The sequence below is a fragment of the Sciurus vulgaris genome (genome assembly GCF_902686455.1).
Source record: "Sciurus vulgaris genome assembly, chromosome: 16".
In the NCBI taxonomy this organism is placed as follows: Eukaryota; Metazoa; Chordata; class Mammalia; order Rodentia; family Sciuridae; genus Sciurus; species Sciurus vulgaris.
In genome coordinates this window covers 10,983,503-11,000,630 of record NC_136477.1, presented here as the reverse complement: position 1 = coordinate 11,000,630, position 17,128 = coordinate 10,983,503, and the positions used below count along the sequence as shown (strand labels likewise).

At 55.5% G+C, this 17,128-nt stretch overlaps 1 protein-coding gene and 1 long non-coding RNA gene across 8 annotated transcripts in view; one reads left to right on the top strand and one right to left on the bottom strand.

The window, feature by feature from the left end:
- Window positions 1-17,128, top strand: part of DOCK6 (dedicator of cytokinesis 6) — a 51,173-nt gene that overhangs the window by 33,116 nt on the left and 929 nt on the right. For 5 of the 7 annotated variants that reach the window (XM_079114649.1, XM_079114648.1, XM_079114647.1 and 2 more), the window contains 22 exons: window positions 1,806-1,919; window positions 2,032-2,202; window positions 2,706-2,845; window positions 2,930-3,099; window positions 5,084-5,244; window positions 5,375-5,557; window positions 5,826-5,952; window positions 6,281-6,365; window positions 6,978-7,074; window positions 7,208-7,342; window positions 7,664-7,816; window positions 8,074-8,232; window positions 8,325-8,425; window positions 9,918-10,110; window positions 10,189-10,332; window positions 13,732-13,863; window positions 13,959-13,973; window positions 15,335-15,460; window positions 15,565-15,654; window positions 15,941-16,177; window positions 16,733-16,876; window positions 16,961-17,067. In XM_079114649.1, the coding sequence (XP_078970775.1) occupies window positions 1,806-1,919; window positions 2,032-2,202; window positions 2,706-2,845; window positions 2,930-3,099; window positions 5,084-5,244; window positions 5,375-5,557; window positions 5,826-5,952; window positions 6,281-6,365; window positions 6,978-7,074; window positions 7,208-7,342; window positions 7,664-7,816; window positions 8,074-8,232; window positions 8,325-8,425; window positions 9,918-10,110; window positions 10,189-10,332; window positions 13,732-13,863; window positions 13,959-13,973; window positions 15,335-15,460; window positions 15,565-15,654; window positions 15,941-16,177; window positions 16,733-16,876; window positions 16,961-17,067 (2,984 nt within the window). The other 2 variants (XM_079114651.1, XM_079114650.1) reach the window with 2 other exon arrangements.
- Window positions 12,168-14,048, bottom strand: LOC306646231. The gene is made up of 2 exons (XR_013759827.1): window positions 13,941-14,048; window positions 12,168-13,626 (listed from the first exon to the last, which is right to left on the bottom strand). It is a non-coding gene; the product is annotated as an uncharacterized lncRNA (long non-coding RNA).

The window sequence follows — 17,128 nt, the reverse complement described above, 5'->3', positions numbered from 1 at the left end:
TATTGAGCACTTAACTGTGTATTTAGGCACTTTCAATGGATCATATTATTAAATTCTCCTAATTGCACGTGAAGTTTTCTTCTGCTCAAAATCTTTCTTTCTCAATTTTAAGAGCAAAATGATTATTTAATTTCAGTTTGTAAGCATTTTGCAATGTGATCTTTGAGAATCCCACCACAAAAACTACAAAGTTAGTTTTATTACCTCTGTTTTACTGACGGATGCTGAGGCAGAGCTGACCATCAGCTTAGCCTGGTGCCACACACCTGGAGAGGGGTAGATCGAGGATTCGAATCCATCCACCTGCTCCAGAGCCTGTGCTCTGACTTCCAGCCTGGGTGAGAAGAATGGGGCTTATCGTGACCAGAGAAGGTGTCAGACAGAGGCAGCCACCCTCAGTGCCTGCCAGCCAGAACCCTGCAGGAACGTGTGTCTGCTGAGACCAGATGTCTGATCTTTCCACCCCACAGTGCTGGGGATTGAACCTGGCCTTGTGCATGCGAGGCAAGCACTCTACAAACTGGGCTACATCTCCAGCTCCAGACACCTAATTTTAAAAGATAAATAGTGCTTTAGGATTTGATGGGACTTCTTGAATTTTTGAAACACATCCTGGCCCAATCACAATCCCTTGCACAATCCCACATGACCTCTAGCTGATCTTGACGGTCTTGACCTTGCTTTGCTGGAGCCTTCCCAAGGGCTGACCTGGATTGTGAGGAAAGCACCCCGGAGCGGGCCACAGGGAAGAGCGGGTGGGCCTCAGCCTCTGTGCCCCGGCAGACTCAGTCTCTGTCCCCCTGTGGACTCAGAGTGCAGTTTCTTTGGGGCTGCAGGGAACTGAGGACCACAGAGGCTAACTTGTGAGGCCACGTGTGGCTGGCAAGAGCATGAGGGCAGAACAAGGCCACCCACCAGGCCTCAGGGCCTGCGGCCTCTTCTCTGTTCCTCACCCTTCCCAGGCACATCCTGCCCCTGGCCTGTGCATGATGGTTCCCTTCACTTAGGTTGCTTTTCTCCCCTTGACTCTTTCTCATCCTTTGGAAATCTTGAAATATCACTCTGTTCTCTAGTCTTTGAAGCACTTAGTATCACCTAGAATTCCTCATTTATTGTCCATCTCCCCCCATGAGACTGTGTGGTGGACAAGCTGCAGGACAGTGTGTCTCATTCACAGGGCTAGGCACACAGCAGATGCTCAATTAATGCTTGTGAAATGATTGTTAGGTGTGTATCAGGGCAGCGATTAATTTGCCTGAACACAATCACAAATGCTTTAATCACAGTTTATTCCTGAGCATACGTAGGCTACAAGGGGCTCCAGAGTGTGCCTGGTGCTGGCTCTCGGGGTTCACCAGGTCCCCACATCAGGTATTGCCAGCAGTGGGAAGGGGAGACTGACTCTCTATTAAGTGGTCACCTCACTTCCTCTTAAAGCCCACTGGCCAGACTGTGGTTACGTGGCTGTGCTCAACCGCAAAGGAGGCTGGGAAATGTAGTTCTGCTCAGTTCTGAACTCTGGACAGAGTAGCGGTATCTGGGAGTCGAGTTAAGCCTGGCAGCTGGCACGGTCTTCAGATCTGGGCGAGAGTGGACAGAAAAGAGCATCCTGAGTGGGCATGGGGAAGGAAAGGAAGTCAGGGAGGACAACCAGGAAAGTACGGGATCCCTGGAGCCCAGAGATGGAGGTGTCAAGATGACCCATGGCTTTGGGGGCAATCGTACAGCTCATGGTGGTCACTTGTGGCCTTGGTGAGAGCCCAGCGAGGCAGTACGGGTCTGACTGACAGCTCCTGTGTCCTCAGGATGCGGAGCTGGCTGAGCGCCTCAACGCCAGCCTGGCCTTCTTCCTCAGTGACCTCCTGTCCCTGGCAGATCGCGGCTTTGTCTTCAACCTGGTGCGAGCTCACTATAAGCAGGTAGGGGTTGGCGTGGCTGGTGATGTGGAGGGGACAATGGGTGTGGTGGAGGACACATGGGGTGATGAGCAGGGTGACGTTGGCATCCCCAGTGACTGCCCCTCCCCTGCAGGTGACCACGCGGCTGCACTCCGCCCCCAACCCCACAGTGCTGCTGACCCTCCGCATGGACTTCACCCGCATCCTGTGCAGCCATGAGCACTACGTGACCCTCAACCTCCCCTGCTGTCCCCTGTCACCTCCAGCCTCACCCTCCCCATCTGTGTCCTCCACAACCTCCCAGGTAGGCCTCCACCTCTGCCTCCTCTCCTTGGCCTAGAACTGGCACCTTCTGCTCATCTCCTGTGGTTTCCTCATTTCTGTCTCTTTGGGCCACTGAGACAGAGGGCTACTGCCAAGGTGGATGACTCCTTTACCTTTGACTCTTCACCTCTGAACCTTTGCCCCTGGACCATCACTCTCAGCAGTTTCCCTGGAAGAAAAACTTGATATTTTTTAAACACCTGAATCTGACTCTGACAGTGACTCAGAGTGACATTCCATCTGCTGTTGCTCGGTCTTCTGACTTTTGACCCCATGACCTGTCCCCTACAGATAGGTAACTTCAACCTCTCACCTCTGGTCTTTGACCCCATGCTTGTTGTCACCTCCAGATGAATTAACCCCAATCTCTCATCTCATGATGAGACTTAAGTCACACCAAGATGGCTTCAAGGTGACCTCTCACCTCTGACCCTTAACCACGGGCATCTGCCATCCCCCGTGTTTCTCCCCCGCCCTCTGCAGAGCTCCACCTTCTCCAGCCAGGCCCCAGACCCTAAGGTGACCAGCATGTTCGAGCTGAGCGGACCCTTCCGGCAGCAGCACTTCCTGGCTGGGCTCCTGCTGACGGAGCTGGCTCTGGCCCTGGAGCCTGAGGCTGAAGGGTGAGCCCAGGTTCCATCGGACCCCGGGGCAGGTGGCTGCGCCAGCGCCAGGCTGTTCCACACTGAGCGCCCCGTCACCCACAGGGCATCCCTGTTGCACAAGAAGGCCATCAGTGCTGTGCACAGCCTGCTCTGCAGCCACGACACTGACCCCCGCTACGCCGAAGCCCCCGTAAAGGCCCGCGTGGCCGAGCTCTACCTGCCACTGCTGTCACTTGCCCGGGACACGCTACCACGGCTGCACGACTTTGTGGGTCAGCAGGCCAGGGAAGGGTGGGGTCACGTGGTCAGGGTCTGGTCCCCCAAGGCCAGGATGGGAATGAGCGGGGGCAGGCCCAGCAGACGGGGTTCTGCCAAGCCTCCCTCCGGCCGGCCGCCTCTCCAGCCTTAGGTTCCCCACCTGTGACGTGGGGACAGTAACGGCACCAGTGACGTCACAGAGCGGCGGAGGTGCCGTAGTTCAGCCCACAGCAACGAGAGGTGCTGTTCAGCTCCTTCCCTGTGAGAGGGTGTGGGAGGATGGTGGGAGACTGTGGGCGAGGGCGGGTGGCGCCCTGCGTGCCCTCGGTCCCCATCCTCCCTGGGCCCAGCGGGACCACGAGGGCAGCGGTCGCAGCACAGACAGGCTTGTGGGTGGGTCCTGTCCGGCACTCTTGGGCAGTTCTCAGCTGTTTCCCTTGAACTCTTCTGCTCCGCTCTCTGCACTCCTGGGACTCCGACTCCACGTACGTCTGCGCAGCGTCGCACGTCTCTCTGTTGGCCTCTGTGCTTCAGTTGGAAGTGTTCTGTCCACCTGTCTCTTTGAGGTCACCAACGATGGCCTCTGTCCACCTTGTCCATTGAATTCTTAATTTCAGATATTATGTTTTTCAGTTGGAAACTGTTCAGTTTCATTTTTTCATAGCTTCATCTTTATGTTGAATTTCTCCATCTTTTGGCCCACTTTTGCCCATCTTTTCCTCTGGTTTTAACTAAATCATTCATTTATTTACTTATTTTTGAGATGGGGGTCTTGCTGTGTTGCCAGGCTGGTCTCAAATTCCTGGGCTCAAGTCATTCTCCATTCTCAGCCTCCCAGGTAGCTGGAACCGCAGGTCACACCCCACCTGGCGGATTTGCTGGCGTCAGCATTTCCTGTGCCTGCTTTCACTGCTGCTTTTCCTCTTCTCCCTCACATTTTCCCGTCTCATCATGTGTCTTGTGATTTTTACTGTGTTTTGGACATCGTGTACAAAGAAACCACAGGGCTGAAGCGGTGCCATCTTCTCCAGCGAGGTTTCTCCTTTCACTGTGAAGCAGAGGCAGTGAGGGGCGGATCTCCTTGGTCCAGTCAGGAACTGAGCTACCCTGAGCTGGACTAGAGCTTCAGTTGAACTTTGTCAACCTTTCGTTGCAAAAGTCTCTAGCGCAAGCCAGCATGGAGGCATCTATAGTCCCAGCTACTCAGGAGGCTGAGGCAGGAGGATACTTGAGTCCAGGATTTTAAGACCAGCCTGGGCAGCAGAATTAGGCCCAGTCTTAAGAAAAAGACAGAGAGAGAGAGACTGTAGGGCAAAATCTGTTGTACATCTGATGGCGGCTCCTCCCTCTGGTGACAGATTTTTGGGGCCAGGAGTAGTTTTTAAGATAATAGATTTGGGGATCAGACTGTCGAGGTTAAAATCTTAGTTTTATCTACCTGCTTTGTGATCTGGACAAGTAACTAACCCTTTCTGTACCTCAGTTTCCTTACCTGTAAGATGGGAAAAATAAAAGTACCTGCCTCAGGGTTATTTACAATTAAGAGATAATTTAAAAAAATTTTTTTTTGCAGTGGTGGGGATTGAACCCCGGGCCTTGTATATGTGAGGCAAGTGCTCTACCACTGAGCCACAGCCTCAGCCAGAGAGTGGACACTAGTAAGCCGATTAGAACAGGAGGCTCCGGCAACACGGCACTGCATTCGTCCTCATCCTCTCTGCTGTTTGTGCGTGTGTGTTTTAGGGTGGGGGTCCTAGGGATTGAACCCTAGAGCACTTTACCACTGAGCTGCACCCCCAGCCCTTTTTACTTTATTTTGAGACAAACAGTGGCACAATTCAAATATCTAATTAAAAGCACAGAGAGTAGGTTCTGGGTGTAGACAGTCCAATCCCAGCCTGACCTGGGGAGGGGTGGGTGACATGTGACTTCTGAAACTTGGGACACAGCTTTAGCACCTTCCAAGGCTCACTCTTCTCCCCCCGCCCCTCCCCACAGAGGGCTCAGGCCAGCGGTCAAGACTGGCCTCCTTGCTCGACTCAGACACAGAAGGCGAAGGGGACATTGGAGGGACCATCAACCCCTCCGTGGCCATGGCCATTGCTGGTGGCCCCCTGGCCCCTGGCTCCCGGACCAGCATCTCCCAGGGGCCACCAACAGTAAGTACAAGGCTTGTCCCCAGAGATACCATCCAATGGGGTGAGAGAAGTCACGTCACAAGGAACACCTTGGTCAGCATTCATCTCAAGTGGAGAAAACAAAACCAGCTCTGGCCCTCTCTGGTCCCAGGCATCTCGCTCGGGCTGTCCCCTTTCTGCTGAGTCGAGCCGGACATTGCTGGCCTGCGCACTCTGGGTCCTGAAAAACGCCGAGCCAGCCCTCCTGCAGCGCTGGGCTGCCGACCTGGCCCTGCCCCAGCTGGGGCGGCTCCTGGACCTGCTGTACCTCTGTCTGGCGGCCTTCGAGTACAAGGTCCGAGGGCACGGGCAGGGCTGCGGTGCAGGAGGGAGGCTTGGGGCCTCTGGGCCCAGCATGGGCCGGTGTGCGGGGCTGGGGTGTCTGTGCCCAGCCAGGGAATTAGATGGGAAGAGGCTTCCTCAACAGAATCTGGAAGGTGGTGAGATGGGGGGAAGAAAGAAGTGAGCACAGGGTCCTGGGGGTCAGATGGGGCCCAGAGCAAAGGGATTGGGCTGCCCAGAAAGAGCAGAGGTCACTTTGAAGAGGTCTGCTGTGCCCCCAGGGGAAAAAGGCCTTCGAGCGCATCAACAGCCTCACATTCAAGAAGTCACTGGACATGAAGGCCCGGCTAGAGGAGGCCATCCTGGGCACCATTGGGGCGCGGCAGGAGATGGTGCGGAGGAGTCGTGGTGAGAGGAGGACCCCATCCCAGGGCCACCTCAGCCCTCCGTCAGCTCGCTTTCCCCAGAAGGAAGTCTGTGTGTCGGCCGGGGTGTGGCTTAGGCCCTGGGCTCCATCCCCAGCACCACACAAAAAAGTCGCTGCTATGCTCACAAGTATCAGGACTCTCCATCTGGCCTCACGCCTTTTGGGTCCGGGGTGCTTGTCTGCTCAGCAGGGCCTAGCATCACACAGGGTCCCTCAGGATTTTCCCATGGGAGTGTCTTCAGACCTGTGTGTCTTCCTCATGCTCACGTGTGTCCTGTTTTCACACATCTATGAACACACACATCGCAGAGAGGAGCCCATTTGGGAATCAGGAAAATGTTCGCTGGCGCAAGAGCATCACACACTGGAAACAAACGTCAGACCGAGTGGACAAGTAGGTGTGGGCGGTGGAGAAGTCCAGTGTGTGGTACTGTAACAAGCTACTCCAGGAGGGCTGTTTATAATGAAAAGAGGTTTCTCAATGGTATACCACTTACTTAACATGCATGAGGCCCTGGGTTCATTCCCAGCACCACAAAAAAAAAAAAAAAAAAAAAGAGGAGGAGAAGGAATAAAAGTTTATTTGGCTCATGGTTTTAGAGGCTGAAAGTTCAAGACTGGGTGACCCCATCAGTTTTGCGTCTGGTGAGGCAGCAGTGGCAGGTGGCATCATGGTGATAGGAGCCTGTGTGGTGGACTCGGGCTTTTTCACTGTCCCACTCTTGAGAACTAAGAATTACCTTAATCCCTTCTGCGGGACCTAAGGACATTGCGCTAGTCCCCACACCGAACATTACCACACTGAGGACCAAGGCCTTTGGCACGTGAGCCCTGAGGGACACACAAATTATGTCCAAACCAGAGTAGGCAAGGAGGGGTTTGCTGGGTTCAGACCAGTTTCTAGAGAGCTGCCCCCCGCCGCCCCGGGCAATCAGGGAGAGAGGGAGCTCGGTTGTGGCATGGCATCTGGCCCTGAGTGGCTTCACAAGTCCTCATCTCCCCTCAGGACCAAAGATGAAATGGAGCATGAGGCCTTGGTGGACGGGAACCTGGCTACAGAGGCCAGCCTGGTGGTTCTGGACACACTGGAAATCATCGTGCAGGTAGGGTTTGATCCAGCATCTGCCCTGACCCCAGATTCCACATAGTGCCTTGACCTCCGGCTCTGCACTCCCTTTCCTTCCCTGCCCCCATAACTGCCCCATAACTGGATTTCTGGCACCTTTCCCCCCAAAGACGGTGATGCTGTCAGAGGCCCGGGAAAGCGTCTTGGGTGCCGTGCTGAAGGTCGTGCTGTACAGTCTGGGCAGTGCCCAGAGTGCCCTCTTCTTGCAGCATGGCCTGGCCACCCAGCGGGCTCTGGTGTCCAAGGTGAGCACCTCTCCACTTCCACAGTTCCCAGAGCCGGGTTCATTGGGCATCTGGGGGGTCCTCGACAATTCCATGGAACAGTCTCCTTAGCACCGAAAAGGCTTAGATAAGTTTACAGAGGAAGGAACTGAAGCCCAGAGTGGCCAGACCACTCCCCAGGGTCACACAGCAGGGGCGGCGAGCCTGCTCTGACTCTGCAGACCCCTGCTGATGTTGTGGGCACCGAGGGCAGAGCGCAGAGGCCCCCGCCCAGGCCCATCTGGCCACTCCGGAGCCGGAACGGGGGAGGGTAAACGATGTCCTCTGGGTCCTGGGGGGCAGTTCCCAGAGCTGCTGTTCGAGGAGGACACGGAGCTGTGTGCCGACCTCTGCCTGAGGCTCCTGCGGCACTGTGGCAGCCGCGTCAGCGCCATCCGCATGCACGCCAGCGCCTCGCTCTACCTCCTCATGCGCCAGAACTTCGAGATTGGCCACGTGAGCAGGGAAGGGGCTGGCCACGCCGGGCTCTGTCAAGGCAGCTGCGGTGCCACCAGGGGAAAGAGGGACGGGGTGCCAGTCACCCAGCGTCACGGGCAGGAGGAGGGGTCAGGATAAGGGACAGGTGGGACGGGCTGCTCTGTGCAGAGGGAGGGGGTGGCAGTTGGCAGCCTGAGCAGGCACTGGGGGGTCTGGCATGGGGGGGTCTGGTGTCCCAGGCTCCTGGGGACACCCTGCCTCCCCTGTCCCCATAGAACTTCGCCCGTGTGAAGATGCAGGTGACCATGTCGCTGTCATCCCTCGTGGGGACGACGCAGAACTTCAGCGAGGAGCACCTGCGACGTTCCCTCAAGACCATCCTCACCTACGCCGAGGAGGATGTGGGGCTGCGGGACAGCACCTTCGCAGAGCAGGTGACGCCCGCGCACCCACCTGGCCCAGCGGAGGGTCTGCCCCCTTCCCGGCCCTGACCCCCATCGCCGGTCCCGGACGCCCTCGCTTCCAGGTGCAGGACCTGATGTTCAACCTGCACATGATCCTGAGCGACACGGTGAAGATGAAGGAGCACCAGGAGGACCCCGAGATGCTCATCGACCTCATGTACCGGTAAGCCCACCAGGCGGCCGGCGGCCTCGCCTGCGGGCCTCCCGGCAAAGGAGAGAAGGGGCGAGGGGAGAGGAGCCAGCATATGGCTGACGGCAGGGACGAGGACAGAGGGGCAGAAAGGTAGAAGGGGAGCTGGCTGGTGAGCGGGCCCGAGAGGGCACGGCCGGACAGAGGTGACTGTCAGGGAACGCGTGCCCGGGTGTGCGCGGGCCAGCTCTCTGGCGCTGAAACAAGTCCCTGAGCTGATCAGCTCATCGAGAGGAAAGGTTCCTTCAGGCTCGTGGTTTTGGAGGCTGTAGCCTGTGATCAGTGGCCTCGTTCCTTTGGGGCCTGTGGAGAGACACACAGTAGGTGTGTGTGGTAGAGCAGAACCACTCCCCGAGTCCAGGTGCTACAGAGGGGGAAGAGGCTGGGGTCCCAGATCCCCCTCAGGGCATTCAGTGGCCTAAGGACATCCCTCAGGGCCCCACCTCTTCAGGGGTCCACCACCTCCCGATAGTGCTGGGATTAAGCCTTGGGGGACACTCAGAGCCAAACTGTATTTGGCTAGACACGCATGACAAGGTGGCATCAGGCTTCCCTGGCATGCGCGAGGCCCCGAGTTCCATCTCCAACACTAGAAAAAACATCCAAATGGTAGCAGAATGACAGATGAGAACAAGGACAAGTGAAGGGGACAGGGCAGGGCTCCCAGGGGAGGGATGATCCATGAGGGAAACGGGGTTGGAGGACAGGTGAGGGTGGTCAGAAATTGGGGTGTTAGCCAGCAGCGCCAGCTACTCAGGAGGCCGAGGCAGGAGGATCACAGGTTGACGGCCAGCCTGGGCAGCCGAGCAAGACGCTGATCAAAGTAAAATTTAAAAAGGGCTGGGGAGGTAGCTCAGTGGTCGAGCACCCTGGGTTTAATCCCCAGTGGGAGGAAGGAAAGAGGATGGGGAGGAGGGAAAGGAAAAAAAGAAGAGAAATGGTGGAGCTGGGAGCTGGGCAGGTGGACGGTGTAGGAGAAGGATGGCAGGACACTGGGAGGCACAGGTGGGCTCAGGTGACATAGCGCACAAGGAGGGAATGGGGAGTTCAGGTGAGTCCAGGCTCACAGGTAAGCTCATGAGCAGGGAGTGACATGGGGTGGCCATGGGAGGAGCAGGAAGGGTGCATTAGTGAGGATTCAGGCAGACGGAGGAAGAGGGGAGGTGACATACAGCATGGTGACACGGGAGGGGTGGGACAGGGGAGCAGAAGGTGCATGGGGTGCAACTGGGGAGACAGAGTCATGTAGCAGAGGCCAAGTGAATAGGCGGCCCTGGAGGGCCGGGTGAGCGTGAGACAGGTGTGGGAACCAATGAGGGGACAGACGGGTGGGGGTGGGCCCGAGGGGATGGGGGGGGGGGTGGAGTGCACAGGACCCAGGTGAGCAGATGGGGCCCAGCACAGGGGACGGTGAGTGCGTAGGAGGGCAGGTCCCCATCTCACGTCCCCCTCACCTGGGCACCAGGATCGCCCGGGGCTACCAGGGCTCCCCGGACCTGCGGCTGACGTGGCTGCAGAACATGGCAGGGAAGCACGCGGAGCTGGGCAACCATGCAGAAGCTGCCCAGTGCATGGTGCATGCCGCCGCCCTGGTGGCCGAGTACCTGGCCCTACTAGAAGACAGTCGCCACCTGCCAGTGGGCTGCGTCTCCTTCCAGGTGAGCGGGTGGGGTGTGGAGCAGGGCCGGGAAGGCCAGGGTGGCCAGACCTGGGCCTGACGCCACCTCCCACCCCAGAACATCTCATCCAACGTGCTGGAGGAGTCCGCTGTGTCCGACGACGTCCTGTCCCCCGACGAGGAGGGCTTCTGCTCCGGCAAGCACTTCACTGAGCTGGGGCTGGTGGGGCTGCTGGAGCAGGCAGCCGCCTACTTCACCATGGTGAGGCCAGGGGCTCAGGTGGGGGCCCGTCACACCTCTCCTTGCTGGGGACTTAGAAAGGACAGTCACACTCCTTAGAAGCCCTGGCCACAGCCAGTTGTCCTCCACACACAGCTAGGACTGGAAATTTGTTTCAATAGAAACTTTCCAGCACACAGAAAGGTGCTTCTGCCCTTTTCTGTCCATGAAACCAACCGCTTAGCAGGGTGTGGTGCCTCACACCTGCAATCCCAGCTATTTGGGAGGCAGAGGCAAGAGGGTTGCATGTTTGAGGCCAGCCTCAGCAATGCCTTGTCCCAAAATAAAAAATGGAAAGGGCTAGGGTGTACTAGGTCAGTGGCAGAGCACTTGCCTCGCGTGTACAGGGCCCTGGGTTCTGCCCTCTGTACTGCAAAATAATAGATAAATAATAAATAAAAGCAACTCCTGCCCCACTCTTTGGAACACTTGTTCTATTTTAAGGAATGAAGTGTGGTCCAATTCTGGAATTGGAACTGAAACCAATTGACAAGTTTTTAAGTGACTGGGGATGTAGCTTATTGGTAGAATGTGGGCTTAGCATGTGTGAGGCCCTTGGTTCCACCCCCAGTACTGGTGGGAAAAAAAGTTTAAGAAGAACAACAAAGGGCTGGGGAGACAGCTCAGTTGGTAGAGTGCTTGCCTTGCATGCACAAGGCCCTGGGTTCGATCCCCAGCAATGCAAAAAAAAAAAATTAAAAAAAAAAAAGAAGAAGAAGAAAGTTGTGTTATACCCCCCTCCCCACACCCATCACCCAAATTCTGCAACTACCTGTATCATATGGTCCCGTTTCATCTCTTCTTTAACCCTAATATTTTTTTTTCCGGGAGTTTATTTTAGAGTATTTTGGGTTTTGACATATAAATAGACAGGTCACAGTTTTTGCAAAATACGTGCAGCTGGTGTGTTTTAAACCCCCACCCTACTCAGTGTGGTCCAGCAGCATGGGACATGGGCATCACCCAGGGGGTTTGAAGAATGCAGAGACCCCGGCCTCTCCCAAGCCCTCCAAACCAGGCCCTGCACTTAAACAGGACTTTCGAGACTCGTGTGCATAGCCTGAGAAGCTCCAGCTGGAAACATTCCAGCTGCCACCTGTCACAGGCTCAGTACCTTCCTGTGTGGCCCTCATTGACCAAAACCCCTTTACAAAACTCTCCTCCCTGGGGACTGAGTTCATAGGAATCCTTTAATGTCACCTCATCCCTGTCCACATTTAGATGTCCCTGATTGTCTCATCAATATCATTTTGGAGCCTGGGGGTAGAGCTCAGTGGCAGAGCACATGCTTAGCGTGCACAGGGCCCTGGGTTCAATGGCCAGCACTGTATGGTTGCTTAGCTTGAACCAGGATCCATAAGGGGCCCACCATGTCTGTGGCTGACGTGGGCCTTTGTGTGTATGTGTGTGTGATCCTGGGTGTGGAACCCAGGCCCCGTGGCATGGTAGGCAAGTGCTGTACCACTAAGCTACAGCTACAGCCCCAGTCCCTTTTTTAAAATAAAATTGATACATAATTTTTGTACTTATGGGGTACAACATGATTTTTTTTTTTGGTACTCGGAATTAAACCCAGGGCTGCTTAACCACTGAACCATATCCCCAGTCCTTTTTTAATATTTTATTTAGAGACAGGGTCTTGCTAAGTTGCTGAGGCTGGCTTCAAACTTCTGATCCTCCTGCCTGATGTTTTGATACAAGTATGCAATGATAAGCATAGATATAATGTCTATACTGTACAATCAGAAACCCATATGGAATAAGCAAATCACGGTAACTAGTGCTAACACTTATTTCTTGCTAAGAACATTCAAAGTCCCCTCGCCCTTTTTTTTTTTTTTTCCCAGTGCTGGGGATGGAGCCCAGAGCCTCACACAGCTGGGCACTTGATTGTTAACTACAGTCACCCTGCTAACAGTTAGTGTTGTGGGTCTTAAGTCTTTTTAGTTTTATTTTTTTAATACTTTTTTTTTTTTTTTTTTTTTTGGTACTAGGGATTGAACCAAGGGGCTCTTTACCACTGAGATACATCAAAGGCCTTTCTTATTTTTTATTTTGAGACAGGACCTCACCAAGTTGCTGGGGGGCCTGATGAAATGGCCAAGGCTGGCTTTAAACTTGTGATCCTCCCGCTTCAGCATCCCAAGTCTCTGGGATTACGGGTGTACACCACTGCACCTGACTTAAAATGCTTTTTATCATAAGCTTTTGTTTTTAGGAGTTGCAGTTTATAGCAAAATTGAGCAGCAAGTACAGAGATTCCCCATATCATCCTTTCCCCAACACACAGATCTCTGCACTGTCAACATCCTCACCAGAGTGACACATTTCAGTGAACCTACACTGACACATTATCACCCAAAGTTCATAGTTCACAGGAGCACTACCGCTTGGGGTTGCACATTTGGATGGTTTTGTTACATGTACAATGACATTTATTCACAATTATAGTACCCTACAGAGTAATTTCACTGCCCTCTTTTAATCTAAAATGACAAAAACTGAGGAATCAGTTTTCAGTTCCCTCTGTTTTTGAAACAAGAGCTTTATGCCTTTTTTTTTTTTCCTTCCTTTTTTTTGTTATGCTGGGGATGGAACCCAGGGCTCAGGCACGCCAGGCATGCACTCTACCACTCTACAACTGCACCCCTCCCACTGAGAGTTCCTTTCTTCAGTGTGCCGACATGTTTTAATTATTGTCATTTTGTTGGAGTCTTCAAAGACCAAGTCCTTGGGTAGAAGCCAGAGAGTGGACACAAACCTTCTGACAGTCAACAAACACTGAAGGGCACCTGCTGTGGGCCATGCTGGATGCTGGCACCAGCTGGGGGCAAAGGGCACCTGCAAATGGCCATTGTCACATGCTAGGAAGCTGTTGGGCATGGAAGTCATGGGCACCAGGCCACATGGGCTCGTGTTTAGATCCTGGCCTCAGGAATCCCTTCATGTCTCTGAGGCTCAATTTCCTGGAGACATAGGGAAAACACCACCACCACCAAGAAGGAGTTCCAGGGCTGGAGGTGCAGCGCAGTGGTAGGGCGCTTGCGTGGCACGTGCAAGGCGTTGGGTTCCATCCCCAGCACTGAAAAAAAAAAAAAAAATCAAAAAGAATGATCACAGAGCCCCTCTCAGCAATAAAGGAACAAAATGCAGATGTACCTAGCACCTGATCCACAGTGGAAGCTTGTTACAGTTATGGAGACCACAGAGGGCTCTGTCAGGGCTGAGCAGAAAGACTAGTGCCCCATCTGGGTGACAGCGGTCAGGGCAGACTTCCTGTAGGAGGTGGCAGAGAGCTGGTAGGAGCAGAGTCAGGAGAGGACCAGAGCCAACAGGGTGTTCTGGGAATCCTGACCCGGTGCCCTCCACCACCCCACCCAGGGTGGGCTCTATGAGGCAGTGAATGAAGTCTACAAGAACCTCATCCCCATCCTGGAAGCCCACCGTGACTACAAGAAGCTGGCGGCAGTACATGGCAAGCTGCAGGAAGCCTTCACGAAGATCATGCACCAGGTGAGCCCAGGACACCCTCCCGGGACCGCCTCACGTCCCCCGTCCCCGTCCCCATCCCCACCCCAGGTTCAGCTGACCTTGACTTTCCCCCACAGAGCTCCGGCTGGGAGGTGAGTCCACTTGGCCTCCAAGGCCACCACCCTCAGGGACCTCTGTGATGCCTGGTCTGCAGTGGTTGGGGACCACTAGGGGGCGCAAGAAGAGCGGGACCACTGACCACTGGGGCAGCCCAGGCTCTGTGGGTGATGACGCACCCCCTCAACTTCCCCCCTTTCCCCAGTTGTCCCCTCCCTGCCCCCAATCTGGAGGGCAGTCTGTGAGTCACCCAGCTGGTAGCTCTCTAGAGACACCCTTCCCGCAGGCAGGGAAGGGGGTGTGGGGGGAGTGGGTAGGGTCTCCCTCCGCCCTCTCTCAGCCTTTGCCTGTGTCTCTCCCTCCATCTCTCCCCAGCTGTCTCTGGCCTGTCACTCTGGCTGTCCCTTTCTAAGTGTCTCTGTCCTGCCTCCCCAACTCCCAGCTTCCTGCAGGACCTCTGCTCCTCATCTCTGGTTCATGCCCCCCTCCAATCCCGCCTCTTCCTTCTATTTTTAGGCATCTCCTAGTTTAGGGAGAATTTTCTGGCCAAAGATGGCAGGAACCCAGAGTCCTGGCAGGCGTGCTGGGTGGGGGCCCCTCCCTTCCCAAAGCCCTGATCTCTCTGCCCATGGAGTGATCCTCAGGGCGGCATAACCAGGACCCGAGGGGAGGGGGGGCGACATCTGACCTCTGCCATGACTGTCTCTCTCTGTCCACCCCACACCTCCGGTCCCACCATGTCTGCCCCGCCCTGCCTGGATCTGCCTTGGTGAGTGAATAGAGCACCCCACTTCCTTTCCCGGGGGAGGTGGTATTCTCTGGGTGAAGAAGGATTCCTCCTTCTAAAAACATCAGGCTTGGGCAGGAGGGAATGTCCTAGAACAATGCAGCCAGAGCCTTTGTCCCAAAGCAAAAAGCAACCAGATTACCCCTCAGCCATACAGGCATTGATATAGCACCTGCTGTATACCTGCCCCATGGGCATCAGGACCCAGGTGTGAGCAGTACAGCCCTGGTCCTAATTTGGTCTTGGGATCAGACGGTGAAGAACTGCATAGGGTGGGCAGGCAGAACGGAAGTTTGGGGTGTGTGCTAAGTGAGATGACAACTCAGGGAAGGCAGACAGGATCAGGGGTACAAGCAGATGGCTGTGGTCCAGGTCTGTGCCCCGAAATTCTCAGGGTCCCCTGCTTGTGCTCACGACTGGATGTTCTTGAGGTCCTCATAACCCCCCAATGGCCTTGGGGGTCCCCCTTGTCCATGCCAATGTCTTCCCCACCCCTGTCTTGCTTCCCTGTGCATTTTGCCTGGCGGGGCACAAGGACACCCATCTCTGGATTAGGGAGGCCTCCAGAGATGCCTCTCAGGCAACAAAACCCCATTCTCCCAGCCCCAGCGTGTATTCGGGACATATTTCCGAGTGGGCTTCTATGGCGCACGTTTTGGGGACCTGGATGAGCAGGAATTTGTGTACAAGGAGCCCTCAATCACCAAGTTGGCCGAGATCTCCCACCGGCTGGAGGCAAGTCCAGGCTCTGTGGGGGTGGCTGGGACAGGGCACTGTGCTGCCTGGGGACCGGAGGGGGGCTGCAACCATGCAGATATGAGTCAGCCCCACGTCCCCAGGAATTCTACACAGAGAGGTTTGGGGACGACGTGGTGGAGATCATCAAAGATTCTAACCCTGTCGACAAGTCCAAGCTGGATCCACAGAAGGTGGGTCTCTCAACCATCCCCCAAAATTCTTTGTAAAAGGAAATTCCAAATACTATTTACCAGAGACCCTACAATCCTATTTATCTTAAACAACTCCAAAACTTACTTCCCTAGGGGAGCCCAGATCCTATTCCTCAGGGAAGTTCAGGTCACCCACTTGTAGGAAGACCTGGAATGCCTAGAATCTAAGCCCCCAGACCCAGGGTGGCCAGGGCCCTCTTCACCAAGCCCGGCCCAGGTGCCTGAGTTGGGGCTGTGGAACCCTCCTCACCCCACCTGCACCCAGGCCTACATCCAGATCACTTATGTGGAACCGCACTTCGATACGTACGAGCTCAAAGACCGCGTGACCTACTTCGACCGCAACTACGGGCTGCGCGCCTTCCTGTTCTGCACGCCCTTCACGCCCGACGGGCGCGCGCACGGGGAGTTGTCTGAGCAGCACAAGCGGAAGACGCTGCTCAGCACTGAGCACGCCTTCCCCTACATCAAGACACGCATCCGCGTGTGCCACCGGGAGGAGGTGGGTGGACACCAGGCGTGGGGGTGGGGGGCATCAGATGGGGAGGCCCTGGGAAAGGAAGGTGTAGGGAGCCTAGACCCGAGTTGGCTTGGCGATCCCAGACACGGGGGTGGGGTGAGTATGGCATGGGGGATCCCAGATCAGGGAAGACCCAGGGAGGAGAAGTGCCAACCTGTAAGTCCAGGGAACCTAGATCCAGGCAGAGGCTCAGGTAGCCCAGAACTGGCTTGGAGAGGCCAGGGTACCTCGAACTGACCTCCATACTCAAAACTCTACCTCCAGACCCAGGGAGGCCTGGAGACCCCAGACAAAGAGACCCAGAACTAGGCACCAGACCTAACCATGGACCCCAACCATGGCAACACCCCAGGTTCAAAGGCAGCTGAGCCAGAACCCTGAACCTGGCAGAGCCCAGCAGGCAGAAGCCCCCAGGACCTGTTTAGTACTAGCCTCTTGAACACTCTGCCCCCACCGGGATCCCAGCTTCTTCGGGCTGACTTGGGTCAGGACACCATCAGGCCCCAGCACGAGTGCACACCTTTCCTCACCCTGCAGACAGTGCTTACGCCCGTGGAGGTGGCCATTGAGGACATGCAGAAGAAGACTCGGGAGCTGGCCTTCGCCACTGAACAGGACCCTCCAGATGCCAAGATGCTACAGATGGTGCTGCAGGGCTCCGTGGGGCCCACCGTGAATCAGGCATGGCTGTATGAGGGGAGGCAGGCTGCCAGGGGGATTCTAGGCACCACACAGACACCCTCATGGGTCCCTCTCACCCTGCAGGGTCCCTTAGAGGTGGCTCAGGTATTTTTGGCAGAGATCCCAGAAGACCCCAAGCTCTTCCGGCATCATAACAAACTGCGGCTTTGCTTCAAGGACTTCTGCAAGAAGTAGGTCTGACACTCTTGGAGGCTCCTGCAGCCCCCATCCTGGCTCTTCTGCTCAACTGGC